Genomic DNA, 19,219 nt, shown 5'->3' on the forward strand with positions numbered 1-19,219 from the left:
TGACTCCTCTGAGAAAACTTTCTGCTACATTAGGCATACCAAATTGGAGGCCAAATGGAGCCTCATAATCTGAGGGCTCATTCTCCTCATATATAGAAGTAAGGGTCTTAAAATAATTCTTTCTTTGTAGAGGCACATAGATCTTTTCAGGTATCAGGGTTTTTTTAAAAATGGATTGGCCGCTGAAGGAGCCGTCAAAACCTTTTTCACTGGCACCATAGGTTTTGATGGAGCGATCTGCGTCGATGGCACAGCTGGCTTTGATGCCTTTGCGAAGTCGATGTCGAGGGTTTGGCTGGCGTCGGAGGCGCCGCCGGCGTCGACTACCTTGACTTATCCTTGTGCTTTCGGCTCGACGGATCCTTCGATGAAACGTCATCGGATCGAGGCCTTGATGGCTTCCGATGAGGATCAGGCTTTCGTCCCGGGCTCCAGGGCGCGCAGGATTTATGTTGAGCCCTTTCGGCTTCTTTTGAAGGCGCTTGTTTTTCAAAAATCTTTAGCATCTCTGCTCTAAAAGCCTCTCACTTGGCTGGAGTGGATTTTCTAGTGGGGCAAGATACCCTCTTAGGGTAAGTGTCCGACGATGAAGTTGGGAAAAGCAACCTATGGGTCCTCTTTATGGACTTCTTCAATCTCAATCTCAAACTGTTAATCTTTTTCATCCGAGGAGAGTCGCCTTTTGACTAGTCGGTCGGAATAGGTGATTTGATGTCATGATTCCTGCCCCTCATGTCCCCAGCCCTCCAAGATGTCAGGCTGGAGCCAGGCCACAATCACCTACATGGCCCTCAAGGGCCTCTCCATCCCTCCAAAGACCCACTTGGAGTCAAACTTGGCGCTTGTGGCACCAGACTCACTCACTCCCATAGGATAACATTGGGGATTGGACTTGTAGTGCATTGATGGGGACAAGATGGATGCCCCCACATATTTCGGTTCCCAGAACTGCATGTGCAGTCTAGTCTTTTGGGTGTGGTTCAGCCCAGAGACACCTGGGATACCAAGAGACTATTTAAGCCACTCCCAGGCTGAGAAACAATCTTTGTGTTTTCTGCACCTGCAGGGTGACACCGTGTTCGGATCATTCTCCAGTAGGCCTGCATCTTTCTTCTGCGCTCAGCTCCTGCAAGAACAAGAACACCATCATTCATCGCTCCTTCTGTTCTGTGGGCATCTTTGGCGGTGTCATTCCCATCCTAGCACGCCGCTTCCTAAGGAAAAGGGGAAAAGAACAGAAAAAAGGCATTGGTAAGCATTCTGCAAATGTTTGCTTATTTTTAAATACTGTACGAGCTTCAAACGCTTACCTGAATCCCAGCCGCTCTAGGGGAACTCTGTCTCCGGAACTTCTCATCCATCTGCAAGAGGCAAAAGACACTCCAGGTTAGCGTAGAAACATCTAGAGGCGCCGCATAACGCGCTTACCGCATTTGTTCTTCATAACCGGCATCCACGCTGAAAATGTTGCGGCACCTAAAAGACACAGGAAAAGAACTTAGTTCAATACAAATACGAAAGGGGTGCATCGCGCTCACTCACCTTCAGTGCTACTCATCTTAGCAGCACGCCGCCATCCCCGGATGCCGGCCATCATCTAAGGAAGGAAAGGAACGAAGTTAGAGAACTGTTCAAAAGACTCATTATACTTATCTGTCGGACTATTGCCAGTGAAGTAACTAGGCAGCAACGAGCCCGCATCAATCAACACGCCCCTGCGCTGAAAGCAGGACGGAGAGCACACTATCCAAGAAAACAAGGTGAGTTGTGGATCAAAGGGAAGGGTTGGACCCCGGGGAAGAAGGGGTTCAAGCACACAGAGACAATAGGGAGTTAAACTCTACCAATCCTGTGTTTCAGGCCCAGTCTCCTGTGGAATAGCCTCCAGGGAAGGGTTCAAGGTCGTAAGAGGTCAGAACAGGCTGAGTGACGTCCCCGTGGATACCAGGTGAGCGTTACAGATTTAGAGTTTTGACCAACCGTCAATTTCCCCTTTTGTTCCTTCAAGGCCCTTCCCATCATCGACTGGCGCTGGAGCAGTCTGTGGTGTTAAGGTCCACTCCGAGGCACCATAAACATATACAATGAGTGTCAGTCAGTGTCATTTTCGATCCACAATCACGACACATTTTGAACCCAGTCTTTCGGTGTTGTCTGTGCCGACGAAGAAGACATTCTTGATTTCTCAAAGTAATTATTTGTCGTTACAAAGTAAAGAAGCGCGCCGTATTTCTCGAAGCGATGGCATTCGTGGAAAAACAGAACTGAAACCAACGGGCGCTGCGTGTGCTATATATATGCCTTCGATGACCTCATCCTTGAGACAGAGACCCTCGAGGGACATCGAGTCGATCCCATCGGCGCACAGCGCTCTCTGCCGGAAAGAAATTCCAATGCAGCTGAAGCTCAAAGGAATACGTGGGAGGACACAATCCATTCGAAACGATCTACTGAAAGTGGTATTGTTTAGACAACCCTGTTTGAGAAACCTGAAGGATCTCACTTTTTTATTTTTATTTTTTATTTGTGTGTGGTTCAAAAGAACCTTTACAAAATAGCACGTCAATACATTATTACATATCACAATACAAAACAATTCATTATTAAAGAATACAATTAAAACAAATTTTAGAAATAAAATGTGATCCAAATCAACAATTATATTACTTAATAAAGAAGAGAAAAAGAAGTAACACTAAAATAACAAAATCTCCTTTTCTATTACTTTCATAAAATCAACCAATGCAAAAATGCTCTCTCATGTCCTTGTATGAGTCGATTACAAAGAAATTCCATGCAATCTGTATAATTCACATTTACAAATCGTAAAAAGAACTTAGTCCTTACATCTCTAAAATATGAGCATTCTAAAATCAAATGTTTTAAAGTTTCATTTTGTTCTGGACAATTCAAAGGACGACATTTAGAAACACCCTGATTTCCATTTAAAGCTCCCCAGTATTTTGTCAGTTCAAGAGTATGGTACTGATTTAGTCTAAATCTCATATAATACATTCCAGTTACATTACATGGAAATATAGTAAGATGACCACAACAGCCATCTCTTTTATGTGGACATTTTGCATATTCTTTGTATGTTCTCAGTATTTTTATTTCTTCTAGGGTTTTGCACCAATCGTTCTCAAATATTTTATGTTTAACATAATTCGGACGGATATATAAATCATCTAGGTCAACACCCAAATTATTCATAGTTTTTGCCATAGATTCATAGTAACCAGCAATGGAGCTAGAGGAGCATCCCTTCCTAAATTCAAAGAAATCTTGATAAAATGAATTATCGGGGCAGTTGAGGATTTTACAGTAGTTAGAGCCCACCAGGTTAGTCTAGTAGATGGAGTGATCAAGCCCATCTCATGTCTGATAACACAGTTAGGAATTGCTGGAGACAAACGCAAAGCTTCTTTCACCAAACTGCCCGGTATAGAATCCAATTGCTTATGCAGATTGCAAATACAAATATCCAATGCATATATAAGAATTGGTTCTACCTTTAAGGTGAGGAACTTGAGTAACGATGTCACAGAAAATTTGCAAAATTTAGTAAAAATGAATTTCATTTGGCTTCTGAGAGGTCTAGCTTTTTGCTTCAGATAATCCACCCATGAATAAATAGCGGTCGCATTGCTCAGGCGATATCCTAGGTATATAGTTTCTTGTAACTTGTGTATAGAAATGCCCTTGATATTCCAACTATGCTTCTTAAGTTTCTTACTGGATTTGAAGATCGTTATACTTGTCTTAGAAGGATTAGGTTCGAGATTGTGTTGATAAGCAAATTCTGAGAATATATTTAATTTAGATTGGAGCCCAGCTGGGGTTAGATTAAAAAAGAAACAAGATCATCTGCAAAGGCTAGCCAGTGTAGTCTTAATGAGCATAGCCTTGCAGGAAAAGTAACAGTGGACTTCCAAAGTTCCTCTATATCAGAGAAATAGAGGTTAAACAGCAAAGCGACAAAAATGCAGCCTTGCTTTAACCCAAGATGTAATTGCACAGAGTCAGTCAGAGAACCCACTTGAGGTAAACGAATTCTACACAATGTATTGGTGTGAAATTTGGCAATCCAATATATGATATTCGGGAATTCCCAATTTACGCATTTTAGTCCATAGTACATTGCGAACGACAGTGCCGAACGCAGAAGACGTATCTATCGAAGCAATGTAAATGGTGCTGAGTTCCTTTTTTTTTTTTACTCCAGCAATCAAGTGTGCCATTATTGTAGCATTTAATGTTGTTACAATCTGGTGTCTAAATCCCACTTGACATTTGGAGTAGATCTTATAGTTCGCTAGATGTTTATCAAGCTCGTAGATGACTAAAATAGGGAAGACCTTGGCCGCTGCATCTTTCAAAGAAATGGGTCTATATTCTCAGGTAAGCTAGAGTCACCTTTTTTATAGAGTGGATCAGAATAGAAGTAACCCAGAACATGAATGGTACCACTTACTAAAATGCTATCAAACTTAATTTTTAAGATCGTACTCCAGAAGGTTGGATCAGACCTATATACACACTATGGAATCCTATCAGGGCCTGGAGCACGAGAATTGGATAATTTTTTGATGGCCCACATGATATAAAAAGTGGACCAAACAAATTGAGCAGACGGAGGAGGCAAATCCACATCGTCTTGTAATTTAGCAAAACGAGCAGGTAGCGCATATTTTTTCTTGACATAGGCAATCCATGTTTCTGCGTTGATTGTAGACCTATTTTGCTAAGCTGCTGCATCTCCTTTCTTAAGCGCGGTCCACATAGCTCGGGAATTATAACTGACGATAGATTTTATCATTTCACTATTTTGTTTATTATATTGTTCGATATGTACTCCTTTAATTTTAAATTTATATTCTTGGTTTATACGCTTCTTTTTTAGCAGATAATGTTTAATTGGTAATTGCGCTAATTCAAGCATCTTACATCTCTGTTTGTAGATCTTTTCAGAATTTTAATTTTATAATTAGATCTATGTTTATGATTAATCGCAAAAGGAGTTTAATTCTGAAATGATCAAGGGCTTCTTTAATACAGTTATTGATGATCAGATTTAGATCCTCAATAGAGAATAATTCAGGTGTTTTAAAGCTAATACCGCATTTAAGATGTTTTGATACATGCTCTGCTAACCTCCTACATAAAGTGGGATTCCATCTAAGAGAAATATTATCCCTTTTGATCTCATTTACTCGTATACAGTGATCGGTATTCCATTGGTTGGTATTAATGAGAGTATTGAGAGCAATGGGGGCGTGATCGCTATAAACAATATCTCCAGTAATAGCAGAGTCAATGCATGATAACTATGAATCGGAGACACAAAAGAAATCAATCATAGAACTAGTGTTTCCTCTTTTCCAGGTATGAGTATTAGAAGGTTCACTAAACTTAACAAATGACATGCCCCAGTCCTTGAATTAGGCACAAAATTCAACCCCTCTCTTAAAACTGTTTGTTTTGGCTTGTTTAGAAGCATTGTAATGCGCAAGCAATCGTATACATTGAGAGTTAAAGTCACCACCCACAATAGTATCATAATTGGAGTAAAAGGTTGAGGCTTGATCAAAACAGTCTATATCATCAAGAATCTCCATTAGTTTATATTTCAGGGGATTGCAGTACAAGTTAATGACTAGAATCACTTTTGTATCATGCTTGTTCAAACACAAACATATTGCTAAAACATGAATGGATGAGTACACCAGAGTTACATTGCAGGCAACAGAATTGTTAACTGAGATTGCTAGGCCACCATAGGACCTGCCTTCACACCTTTAGTGGCAAGAGAACAATATGAATGATAATCAGGGATAACTAGTGGGTCTATTTTCATTGTTTCTTGTAACATAAAAATTGATGGTAGTTTGCACTTTTCAAGAGTAGATGGCCAAATCGGAATATTACTGAATCCACAAGAGTTCCATGACAGTACAGTAAGTACTGTCTTCACCTTAGCTTATGATGTAGATGAGTTAGGATTTGCCACAAATATTGTTTTGACTAGCGGTTCAATCCATGCCATTTAGCTATTGGTGCGAGCAATCATCAGTAATTGGAAAATAACAAGTTTTTCATTTTTTGCAATAATTGTCAAGTCACCATTCATTCTTTGCTCAGATGATTCAGAACTCTGATTATCATATAAAAATTCTCTTGCCAGCTTTTCATCATTGAATGTAAATAATGAGAATCCCATTTCAGATAGCTCCTTTCTATAAAACCATATAAGTTTCAGCATGTTCAGAGAATAGGTAGCATGTCATACGATAGTTATTAGCTGGAGCTAGTGCAATATGTTCAATATCATTAGACGCTAGAATTCTCAATGGTGGAATTACATAAAGGAGATCCAGGAGATCTCTTCTGTTGATTTGTGCATCACCTAGGATTTCCTGTTTTCCTTCCAACCCTAACATGTTAATACCTTTCTTACTGTTGTCTTTAACGGGGCAAGGCCGGACATCAACAATTTTGCCTTGCTCAGCCAATGAACTGCCTTCGAAGACGTTAGCAGAATTATTTGCCCCAAACACAGGATCATCTAGATCCAGGACATTTTTCAGATTGGTTAGGGTTTCATTAAGGGGTCTATCGGCAGGTTCTGATGAATTAAGTTGTTTGCACAATAAAACAGTTTCAGGAGGTATTTGAGTTATGTTATGCTGTGCAATAGTTACACTTCCTGAAGCTTGTGTATTTAGGAGCTGATGAATTATCTCAAGTGGTGGAATTCCTGCCTGTAAAGCATTAAGCATGGAATCATGCACATTTGATACATCAATATTAGTACTCTGCAATGATTGTCTAACTGTTTCCTGTACAACACAAGCAGGGCCGTTAATATCCCCTTGATTCTTTGTACATTTTCATTGGATGAGTCATTGGGTAAAATAGTAAGCTTCCCTCTCCCATTTAAAGTAATAGGTGCATTAGTCTTATTGGTTACTGGACCCGTATCAGGTTTTTTCAGTAGAGTTTCGGAATACAGTAACGGTACCACTTTTGTTAGTACAGCAGAGGGGGGTTTAGATATTATACTTGCGTCTATAGGTAGTTTGTAAGATAATGCAGACCTATTGGAGGTATATTTCCTTCCAACACTTTGAAAGTAATTTGGAAGTATTTTTTGAACTTTCAATACTTCTCCTTCGTCTTCAATCACACTGTCAGAGGCAATCTTTGAATCGGGAATTGCGCATTCAGAATGCACTCTGGCAGTAACTATTTTTATGTTACAGCGAGAATTTGATGGCAAATTGGCTTAATTTGTCTTTGGCATCTTCTCACAGTCAGCGCCAAGATGTGATTGACATTCCACAGAAAGTTGTGCTACATCGATTACATCTTCTCCGCCACTGTCGGAGATCACCAAAATGTCTTTTTTTCATTTTTTTCATGTTTTCATTGGCAGATCTTTTTCAGAGCGTTTTTGATTCTTACAAAATCATCTAGAAGAATAACCTATATAATCAGTTTCGCATTCGGCAGATCCTGCGTCCTGTTTTTGTTCATCCATAAGTTTAGTTAGGGATGAAGGACTATCAGCAAGTAACTCCATTTTTTCTGGTAAGATATTGGAAGTCGTTGGGCCAATATTATTTCAACTAGAGAAGAGTTGATAGTGCCTAACTCAGATAACAGCAAAATAAATTCTTTAGAAGGTTGATTTACAGGGCCATAAGTATTAGCAAAATAGGACTCATTGGATTGAGTACATGGTTCATGGAAGATCTTAGCTTTGTCCTCATGGGGATTCTTTGCACCTAGATGGAACCCCTCTAATGTAAGAATAAATCCTTCCATCCTTGTGACTTTGGACACAATATCACTCATGGTATGTTTTTTTTCCCTTAATTCCAAATGAGTGACATTGTGGCCTTTGTCTAACAAGTCCAGTATCCTTATCACCGGAAATGTAAATGGTTCTTGATCTTTAGGAGTAAGAGTCAAACTGGTTTCACTACCATTATTCTGTGAATAGGGGAACACAAAGATCGGGACTTTGGGGGGGTTCTGATTCAGAAACATTACTTGTCACAGAATTGTTTGCAATTGGATTAGGCAGAGGAGGACTGGACGGCATGTAAACTCCATTGCTGAATACATTATCAAGCAAATCTCGATTTTTAGGTATGATGGGTAGGGGGGAGGGGAGAGGGCTCAGTAGGCCAATAGATAACCTTACGTGAGAATCAGGGTTAGCCAATGCTTTGATATCGAGGTCGCCGCTATTTGGCGAATTCGATTGATTGATTGGTTGAGGTTGGAGACACGACAATTGAGGCATTAGGTTTTGCATTCAGATCTAAATGACTTGCCTTGACAGAATCTTCACTACATGAAGAAGGGGCTGCAAAATTATTGGTATGATCATTAAGGCTAGTAGGCATCACCATACCAGAGCACTTTCTACTTCTCAGACCACTGGCCATCTTCTAAGGTATTAGGTAAGTGCTAAAGCAGTCATGTAAAGGTTAAACCTAACGGTAGTTATTTTACAGTGAATACACAAAATAACATAAGGCTTACAATAGCAGGTCCTACCTCAATACAAAATTATGGTTTCCGTATAACGGGACTTGCGGACCTTATGAATTAATTAAATTAGGACTGAGGTAGCCCACCCGCCAAGCCGAACAGCCAAACAGCCTGTTGCACTTCCAGGCACTTACGGTGCATGCCCAGTGCACGTGCCCGAGTATTTTCAAAGGAATGAGCGCCAATCACTGTGGTGAGGGGGTGGGGCTCCAGCGGCGCCAGGGATTATGGCTGAAATGAGAGAGGTAAGCAGTGAGAGTGGTACAATAAAGTAACTGGCAGCACAGCACTAACTAACTCCCAGGGAAAGATAGATTGTCCTATCAGGAATTAAACGGGGCTATTTACTTAATGTGGTTCAGAAACCGCGTGTTGCAAGCGGATGGCTCTTCCTCTTGCCGACGGTGTCCTGATGGAAAGAGTGAAGCTCGCATAATTCCAAAGTCAAATGGATCCAGCAGCAGTCCAGCCAAACAGCCTGTTGCACTTCCAGGCACTTACGGATCTCGCATTTTCTTTCCAGGGATCCTCTGTTCAGGCAGCCAGGGATGAACCAACGCTTTTGCATCCCAACCCTGGGGGTGGACTGGCGAGGGAGGATTATCTGGGTGGAGGGTCATTGGTGATGCGGGAGAGGGTACTTAAAAGCGAGCTATGGTGTCCCCCCTTTGCCTGACAATTTATCCAACCCTCCCTCAGTCCTTGTAGGATATTGTTGTTCATATCCTAATGTCCAATGAAGTTATCCAGAGTACTCTGAATAAGCCCCAAAGAGCAGTACAGACTTCCTGTAGGAAACGCCAATATAGTACTGGAATGAAAGAGGGGGGTTTGAAGCCTAAAGGGCTGACGGTGGGGTATGTCCTGTTAATTGGATTGATTGTGGTCAGGCAATTTAGCCTGAGAATGTACACCTGCACCTTTAGAGGCCCATTGGTGTATAAAAGGTGGAGTTCACAAACACCAAGGAGAGCGAGAAAGGCGAGAGTGGGAAGCCTGTCTGTTAGGCAGAATTATATGCAGTACCCTTTGGGAACACCACACACAATTAAGACTACAAGTGACAGTACAATTTCACCTTTGGTACAAGCCTGTACTACACAGTTAAAGTGGTAGTAGTAGCGGAGCAGGCAGACTTATCTCAAGAGTAAGTGAGCAGTACAAGATAGTTACACAAAGGACAGCAATTACTATCATTCACGCAAACACTGAATCAAGGTTTCTAAGTAAAAGAATATATATTTATTTAACTATCAGTTGTATAACAGTTCACCTTTCTAAGCAAGTTAAGCACAATCATAAATACACCACACCGCTTCCCTTAAATTCCAGACAAGTTAAGCTCAGAAAATGAAGTGGGAGCAAAATGGCACTCCAGCAATTCAAAAGGGAGGGGGAAGACCGAAGTTAACAGAAATTAATCCACACCAACAGGTAAGTACTCGGGGCAAGCGAACAAGAGAGACTACAATGGTAAAATCAGATAGAAAAGGCTTACGGCCAAAGTCAATGGTTCATAAGTATTTTGCTCAAGATAATACAGTTCAGTGTAGTTCGCGGTAAAGTTTGTGGCACGGTTTCCGGATGAGGTTGGTTGGTAGAAAAGTTAGTTCAAAGAGAAGAGAAGGACAAGCCCTCGGATTGGAGAAAGATTTCAAACACTTTCACCGCAGCTGAACGAAACGAACAACCGGATTTGCACAGGACCTTAAAACAGAGGGGGCTGTAGCTGAGGCAGACGTTCCTGGCAGTTCCTGCAGGCTCACGGTTCCTGAAGCGACTGTCGGATTGATCAGTAGTAGGAAGACTGGAGGGTCCTGCGCTACCCAGAGAAGAAACGAGCAGCAGAGCAAAGCAACAAATAAAAGGTGCGCTCCTTAAAATCCAAGCAGGGTCCGACCTTCCTGGCTATCCGGCCCACTGTAGCTCTGTACAGCGAATTCGACCAGAGGAGGGGTCCTGGCTTACAGTTTGAGTGAACTGGTTGGTCCCACCAGCTCAAGGAAAGACGTTTCCTGGAGGATCTGCTCTGTCGTCAGATTCTGGAAATTCGGACCTGCAGCAGGGCTTCACCAGGTGGTTGTCATTGTAGGGGTCCTCTTCTGCCAGTTCCTCGTTGGTTCTGCTCTTCCAGTCCCAAAGACCTGCTTTTTATGCAGTTTCCCCCATTCATACAGCCTGGCTGTCAGTCACACAGCAGGGTGGCTGTCCTGGCAAGGACAGTCCCCTCAGCCAATCAGACAGGAGTGCGACTTGGGTTACCAAGGGAACCCATGGCAGGGGTTTGAAGATCCCTCCATCACATCCTGCCTAGACTTTCAGGTGCCTTAAGGAGGGCTTCTCTGCGAAAAGACCGCAAACAAAGGAGTCATTCCCGGTTTGGCGCGCAGACAAAAACATGAGAAAGACTTTAACAAACTGAAATGGCGAATAAACCCAGCCAGAGCCAAAATAAAATGTATTTGGTCAAGCGGGTTTATGTTTGCGGCTAATATAATAGCCTAAAACATTACCACGTTTATATAAGATAATCGCGGTAGAAATGTTAGGGTAGATACCACTGCCACCAGCCAAGTCTTAATGTTAAGGGAGCGAAACAATGCTCCAAGAGGCACAGACAAAGGCACAGACAAAAAGGGATAAGAGTTAACCCTTTCCAATACTCCATGGAAGATGGAGTGTGCTGGGTCTGTGGTAAAAGTGACTAAAGTTAATGGCAACTTTATCTTTTCTGGGGGACAGTAGTCAGCCCCAGAAAACTGGAGTCCGTGGGAATTCTAAAAGACAACCCTTTGTCACTGCACTGAAGGTGCTGTGTAACACACATGAAAAATATGGTGCCCTGGAGTAGGTGATGCTCCAGTGGCCAAGATCACACAAAAAGTAGAAACACACATAGCAAAACACATGCAAGAGTGGGAAAAAAGGCTCACACTCTTACCAGGTGAAAAAAATAAATCCTAGAAATCCAGAAAAGCTTCTGAGGGACTCAGTAGGTAAGGGAAATCAACCATTTATGAGAATTCCCCCTAACACTGTCCGAGGAGAAAGCAGCAGGAGAGCCACTCCAGTCCGTGGGAAGCTGGAGGAAAGAGGGGCGCCGTGACGCTGAAGGATGGCGGAGTGAGAGAAGCGCTCATTGCGTGACGAGGGAGACATGTCTCCAAGGAGCCGGAGAAGATGGTAGAAGGATACTGTGGAAGGTACTGGTCCCTTTGCTGTAGCCAAGAATTGCTTGTTCCCCTGAATGGCAGTAAGCATCCAGGGGTATCTGAAGGGCAGGTGGTGAGACCCTGACCTCAAATCCCAGAAAGCATCTTACTGAGTAAACTGAAAATTATGTTGCAGCTGCTGAGTTTCCAGATAATGCACGGAAACCTGGTGCTCATATGAAAGTGAAGGAATAACATTGTAGCGTAGTGGTCGCATGGGATCGGTGTGTTCCTGAAAGCATCCGAGGGAAGTAAAGGAACAAATCAAGATAAATTCAATACTTGAATTGGATTTTGCAGAAACATTGTGTCAGAGTGATCACGATTAAGCGATACGTGTTCAAAAGTCTCTAATGAAGGACATTGAAAGTATCACAAAATGGCAATACTGTGAATAAGAGTGAAAGCGATGAACGAGCAACCCTAGGGGAACCAGTGAAGTGTGAGAAAAATGCCAAATAGGCAAAACGAAGCTGTAACTGAAAGTCGAGCTTGTACATTATAGAAATGAGAACCAAAGAAGTATTTTTCTAAGAATAGTGAGCAAGGGGTCCATGTCTGGATTCCCCTAGTAATTTAGGGTGAGACCCAAAGCTAAAGAATCTGGGTAAGGCTCTTGGAACCAGGACTAATGTCTGGCAGAGGGAATTCCCAGGATCCCCCTTGTTCTTTGCACAATTTAAGTAGCTTTGGGTTTAACCCTAAATTACTAGGGGAATCTAGGCGTGGACCCATTGCTCACTATTCTTAGAGAGGCACAGCTCCATCCTACTGATGAGGTCAGACCAGAACGAAACACGTGTCTGGGGTTGTTGTTGGTATTCTTGTTCAGAGGTGAATTGCCTAGAATTTCGGTGCTCGACTGCCTCAGGGCAGGACAAAGACTGATAGGTTTTGGATATTTCTCCTCTGTGAAAGATAGTGAGCTAAAAAATCGGGGTAAGGATCTCGTTCGTACTCAGGACTAATGTCTGGCAGAAGGACTTGTTAATTTGAAGACTGAGTTAAAGCATGCCCACACCCGACTACATTTCTATATTAAACGTGAGGGCAAGCATACGTTTTGGCACAGATTGATTCTTTAGTTGAATATACAGACTTAGACTTTTCCTTAGTTTCTTTAGGTAGGGCTATTCCCATTATAGCTATAGGGCAAGTTAGGCATTACACCCATCCTGATATTTTAATAAAGGTTTTCAGAACTTTTAATCTGTTGTCTGTGCCATCTCCTGATACCATGCCTGTCTCACAACTGACCATAGACACGGACGTGTCCTTGAAAGGCTGTTGTGCTCACATGCAAGACCAGATAGTGAGTGAACTGTGTTCTCTGTTGAAATGCTAAGAAAACATCAATTTGTCGGAGTTGAGAGTGATCAGGCTGGCCTTAGCTGCTTTCCTCTGCTCTGTACAGGGCAAGACTGTGTTTGTCCTGAAGGACAACACAGTGACCAAGCACGACCACTACTAACTAGATGTTGTTGGCTCCTTGACTCTGTGCAGAGAAGCAATGCGGCTGTTCTTTGCTCTAGAGAACAGTACGTCTCTGACAGCAGCGAATCTGGCTAGCAGGGAGAAAGCGACTTCTTTCTCTGTTCTTGTTCATTAAGATTATTCACCCATAAGGTGATTTTCCTCATCGCCATCTCACTTCCCCTCACACGATTGGGTGTGCTCCAGGTGTTGTCAGTTAAATCTCCCTACTTGGCTTTCTTAAAGGAGAAAGGGATGTTAAGAGTTAGACCATCCTTCCACCTGAAGGTTGTCGCTGATGTTCAGCTCTCTCCAAAAGATGCATCATATTGTGTTTTTTCCGCCCTCTCCTTCCAAGGGAGAGAAAGAATATCGGCTTTACCTGTGCAGGCTCTCTGCTACTTGGCTCTCAGATGAGGCCAGGAAAGATGACCAGCTTTTCACTGTTTTTGCTGGTGCCTGTGCTGGCAGAGCTGTGACCAGAGTCCCTGTCGAGGTGGATCAACCTCTGCATCTCTGAAATGTTAATCGAGCTAGTAAAGATGTGCTTGAGGGTCTCAGGCACATTCTTCAAGACAAGAGGTCTGACTGCCACCACAGCTCTGCAATGTGCAGTCCCCGTACTGGACATTTGCTATTCGACTACGTGGGCTACTTTGCACACGTTTTCTAAACATTACTGCTTCGCTACTCAATCTGGTCGGCACGCTCGTTTTGACAGGGCTTTTCTTCAGAATATTCTGGTTTAAGGTGCTCTCATCCACCCCCCCCCTCCTCACCGCCCTCCAGATCTGCATACTGCTCTGGGAGTCTATGAAAGATGAGGAATCTGTGGGATGAAGGGATGCATTGAAAGAACAAATTACTTGCCTCTCGATAATGGTCTTTCTGATGGATGTTCCTCCCACGGTTTCCTGATCGCCCTCCCTACCTACCTGCCCCACTTGGCGGATATTTAGCCCAACTTGGTTCCTCAGCATCAGAGTGCTAGTTAAAAAGGATGGAACTAAGGTCACGGTGCGCACCACCTCAATATATACCAGCAGCAACGTCTTATTCGGTGCAGTTCATGTAGGGGTGTTGGGCGGAGCCACGCTGCACCCCCTGGCGGCAGAAAAGTTTCCAAAGAGCAGCTGCGCTATGAGAGCGATATCAAAGATGAGGAATCCGTAGGAAGAATATCCATCAGAAAGAATGTTACCAAGAGGGTAAATATTTTATTCGTTAAGCTTCATGCCCAGATAAGGCCTGCTTTTACAGATCAGAGCCAAATGAGGCCAATGGGGGGTGGTACGATTATTTATCAACAGGTGAACTACTAAAACCTTGAAGCTGGTATTGTGGTGGAGGACTGTGGTGTGCATATCAAGCAGTTGTCAAACATGTAGATTTACTGTGACTCCTAGTGGATTTAATTATTATTTTACAGTACACATTTACATTGTTTAAGGAAAACGCAGCTAAAACAGTACATCTGTACCACCACTTAACCTGTAATACACAATATAGTCTACAAGGATCCTCCAAGCATGACTTAAATATGGGCTTGTCTTTTGCTCATTCTGTTTAGCAGTGTCTTTCATTTTACATTAAGGATAACACGTCCGCTTTTAGGACAGAATGTACAGCCAACAATTGTATTTGGGTAACCACAACCTTACCGAGGTCAGTTGAAAGAAAGGAATTGCGCTTCTTGAGAGGCAAACACTGATTTTTTTTAATTTTTATTTTTTCTAGTGAAGAATATGTATATTAAGAAACATCTACGTGTGCAATCTGGTTTTATATTATAGCACTTGTCTCAATGTTTTTTCTCACTCCAGATGGAAACCTTGGAAAATCTTGTAGAAATGACTCGGAAGCTGTTTGAATGCGACAGAGATGAAATGTATTTTTACCTATTGAAGCTGTGCAGTAAGTTTATTCATTTTATGTTTAAGAGGTGAATGGGATTCTGTTTGTGTGAAGGTGGGAGCTTTGATTTATTTTATTTATTGGATATTTATAAGGCAACAAATGGTGCTACAAGGCCCCACTAAACAAAAAAGGGGTGGGGCAGGGGAGAAAAGTAACAATAACCGTCCTACTAGGCCTCGTCTTTCGGATCATGCGAGTGCAGTAAGAATAAGTGCAGGGAGTGACGGGGCAGGGGGAGTTCCAGTTAGTGCGGCAGGGATAAAGGTAAGATGGGGAGGGAAGAGTGGGGGAGGCAAACAAGTAAAGGGGGGGGGTCCCTGGGGGTAGTCAAGTGCTGTGGAGAGGCCAGGTGGGCAAGTGCTTGGGGATCTGCAGAGGCCGGGGGGCAGTGGCACATGCTAAGTGCGAGGATGTGGTGGAGCAGGCTAGGTAGGGAAACGCACTCCGTCAGGCTGGTCAGGGGAAGGGGGGCCGGAGGGGCAGGTGCGAGTTTGGGGTGGGGGGGAGATAAGGGAGACCAGGGAGCAGGGGTGAATTGGGCGAGGAGGGCCTGCTGCTCTGTAGGACACCGAAGGGACCAGGCAGCCAGTCAAGCGGAAGAGGTGGCCATTAGCAGTGGAGGGGGGAAAGGGAAGGAAGAACAGAAGAGGAGGGTTTTGAGAAGATTCCGTAACTTCAGGAGATCCGGCTCCATCCAGCCTGAGAGAGGAAGGGAGGCCATTCCAGAGGGAAGCTCCTGTGGAAGAGAGATCTACTTCCCACTTTCTGCTTGGAAAAGCATCCGATCTGCAGAGAAATAAGCTGTAAGACCGAAGGGCTCTAGCAGGGAGTTATTTAGGGATAGAGAGTTGGATGTAGCGGGTTCCCAGGCCCTAGAAAGCCTTATGGATGATGCCGGGGGTCTTGAACTTGATCCTCGCAGCTACAGGGAGCAAGTGGAGAGATTTTAGAGCTGGAGAGATGCGGTTCCTATTATATAAAAATATTATTTTGTGCCGAAAGAAGAGCGGGGCCTCTGTCCCATCTTGGATCTGAGGCTTTTGAACTTCTACTTACTCAATGACAGGTTCAAAGGGGTCATTCTAGCACAGATCTTTTAAGCTTTGGACATGCAGGATTTGCTTGAGGCCAAGGATGTCTTGCAGTCCCATTCTGTATTAGTTAAAGGGAGTGAAGGGAGGCAGATTGAGGAAGAGGCTGTTGCAGAAGTCCAGTCTAGAGAGGACCAGAGCCCTGGAGACATCGGTGAGGAAAGGGAGAATGCCTCTGCTGGGGGTGCAGCTGGAGGTGGGCCTTGTTGGCAAGGTCCGAGGTGCAAGGAGAGAAAGCGAGATAGGTGTTGAAGATGACATCAAGGTATTTAGCCTCACAAGAGGGAGAGGGGAGCTTACTAAAGTTAGTAAATTCATCTTCATTCTAATGTACTTGGAATCGGGCCACTTGAATTAACCGTTTTGGATTTGTATTTTTTTATTCTTTTGGCAACCCATTTCTTCATCTTTAGTAGTAGTACAGTGCCCCCTCTCATCAGCCCGAACACCCCTCCTTCATTGCTTCCCTTTGTGTGGCATAGTACTCCAGAAAATGAATCCAAGTCATGTCGCTGTGGGAATGGCCTTCTAGCAACGTTGCTGTAATGCTTTTCTTCTGATATATGGAGTGTGGTTTCGTAAGCCATTCCCCTTTTGTTGGCAAGGTACTACTTTTCCACTTGACTGTCGGACAGACTCTAGCTGCGAGCAACACATTTCTAGGCATGTGAGGTAGGATCCTGTCAGTGTCATCCTGATCAGTTTCAATGCCAAATAAAACCAGCAATGGGGAGAGCCCTCTAAAAATCGCATCTATTTTGTGAATCCGTCCCAAGACCTCTTTCCAAAAAGCCTGTGCTTTCACACATCCACCCTACCCCCCTCCTCCCATTGAAGCCAATAGTCGCTCACCTTCCTGCAACCCCTCCAGCAAAATGGTGCTGTCCCTGGAAACATCTTTGACAAACACTGCAGGGTGAGGTGCCACCTTACTAACAGCCGTCCATTGTGCATTTTATATTGCATAGATAGGGAAGTGTTCCACACGGCTCTATAAATTACTGCCCACACCTCCTGTTGGTCCTGTAGTTCTAACTCCTCCTCCCATTTAGTCTGTGTGTTGGGTTGAGTTAAATGGCCCCTCGTGAGCAGGGCGCTATGTAGTAGATCGATTAATCTGCTGGTGCCCCAGCGCTCACTGGAGCGTGGGGGGCAGGATACTTACTTTCATGTGCCCATCCCCAAGAAATTCCTGAGATACACAGTGGGGGGAACTGCTACTACTAATTCAAGGTCCTGTTGTTCGTTCTTTTTTCGGTACTGTGAGAAACCAAAAGGTGTCTCACCCACTAGTCCCCAGGGTTCTGTCATCTAGGTCCCCAGGACACGGCCATCGCTTTTGGATCCAGTTCCTGGGGGTGGCCCAGTGCAGGAGGATCACCTGGGTGAGGGGTCTTGTGGGACACCGGATGGTGAGACACAGTATCCCCTTCCATAGAACACCTTTAGCCCACCCCCCCCCCACCCTTTTTACAACACAACACTTTTTCACGGGCAGCCCGCTATGAGAGAAAACAGACTAACACCTAAGTCATATACCTGACGTGTCCCAATGCAACGGTCAGGCAATTACTGACCATCACACACACCTAACTTCCATTAAGCTTCCCCACACGGATAAAAGGCAGTGCACGAGAGCACACTCTGAGCAAGGCAAAGCACACAAGGAAACAGCAGTTTCGATACAGAGCTGAACAAGAGACGAAATGCGGCAAAACCGAAGGGGATCACGGGAGTTCCCTTGATCTTTTTGGCAAGGAACCGTTACTTTGCGAAAACCTCGAGAATAGAAAGCTTAAGACCAGGAAACCACGTTGAAGAATCCTGCATTGTGTGTCGGAGATACACTGGGGACCTCCTGCATCAATAATCAAGACTGGAAGAAGCATGAGCCGCCGTGGTACCGACCGTGGCTCCAAGAGCAAAACCGCATCTGTGAAATCAACACAGCTGGTGAGTTGTGGAGACTGATACAAGACTGGTCTGTGTTGAAGCCAAGGTTGCAAGCAGCAACATTGTATGGCGAGCGCTGGAACGAGCATTGTTAAAACGCGTGTGATAAAGGATGCAAGTAAAGTTGAACTGCTGATAAGTGATTGTACTTTCAAAGGAAAAGAAAATACCTATGACAGAGTGGTCCCTCACTGCGTGGATGCTTATTCGAAGGTCTTTGTAAGGTATTCAGCTCAGAAGTGGAAAATATGAATGTGAGAAAGAGGTTATATCGAGAAGAGAGAGAGTAATTGTGAATCGAAGTGGTCCTGCAACGGATTGAGCAAAATCTTGCACACAGTCGAAAATCTTCGATTTTCAAGTAAAGATATCTTGGCAAAGTAAACAAAGTTGGTCCGAGTCCAGCAGAGGGAGATCAATTGAAAGCTTTGTGTTGAAGTGGATCTGAGCTCGGCAGAGGGGGAGCTAGGAACAGAAAATCACCCGAGAATGTGTGCATGTGAAATCCTAAGAAAGGAACTTTGTTGTTTGTCGTGTTGCATCAGGCCCTCTGAAATGAGACTTTGAATGGCAAAAAGGCTTTGGCACAGAAGGCCCTGACGTTGATGTTTTGAACTGCATCCTCATAAAACAGAAGCCAGAGAATGTGCTAAACTCAAGTGTGCTGCCTTGTCCCGTGCTGAAAACGTGGGAAAGGGAAGCCAACGGCTTGAATATCCGGACTATAATTTCTTGAACACTTTTTTTTTCTTTTGCATAACATTGTTTCCCACACTATTTATATTTAGAAGTAAGGATTGGCAATATGTTTATTAGTATAGGCCCTTTTATTTTGCCAGACTCGACTAGGACAGCGTTATTATTTTTTAATTGTCCTAGCTTTCTCCCATCTTTTAGGTTTAGGATTAGATGGGCGTTTTTTAAACCTAATTGAAGTTCAGTAAACATCCTTGAACTGTGATCACTTGTGTCTGTCTTATTGTTTGATACCATGCCCTCCTTACAGTACCC

General features: G+C 43.6%; 1 protein-coding gene across 1 annotated transcript in view; it reads left to right on the forward strand.

Moving 5' to 3' along the window:
* The window catches only part of LRPPRC (leucine rich pentatricopeptide repeat containing), a 1,926,342-nt gene that overhangs the window by 1,361,693 nt on the left and 545,430 nt on the right, over positions 1 to 19,219 (forward strand). Inside the window, exon 27 of the mRNA XM_069608459.1 lies at positions 15,071 to 15,161. Coding sequence (XP_069464560.1) covers positions 15,071 to 15,161 — 91 coding nt within the window. The remainder of the gene's footprint in view (positions 1 to 15,070; positions 15,162 to 19,219) is intronic.

Source organism: Ambystoma mexicanum, chromosome 4q, assembly GCF_040938575.1.
Source record: "Ambystoma mexicanum isolate Mex_15411 chromosome 4q, UKY_AmexF1_1, whole genome shotgun sequence".
NCBI classification, from domain to species: domain Eukaryota; kingdom Metazoa; phylum Chordata; class Amphibia; order Caudata; family Ambystomatidae; genus Ambystoma; species Ambystoma mexicanum.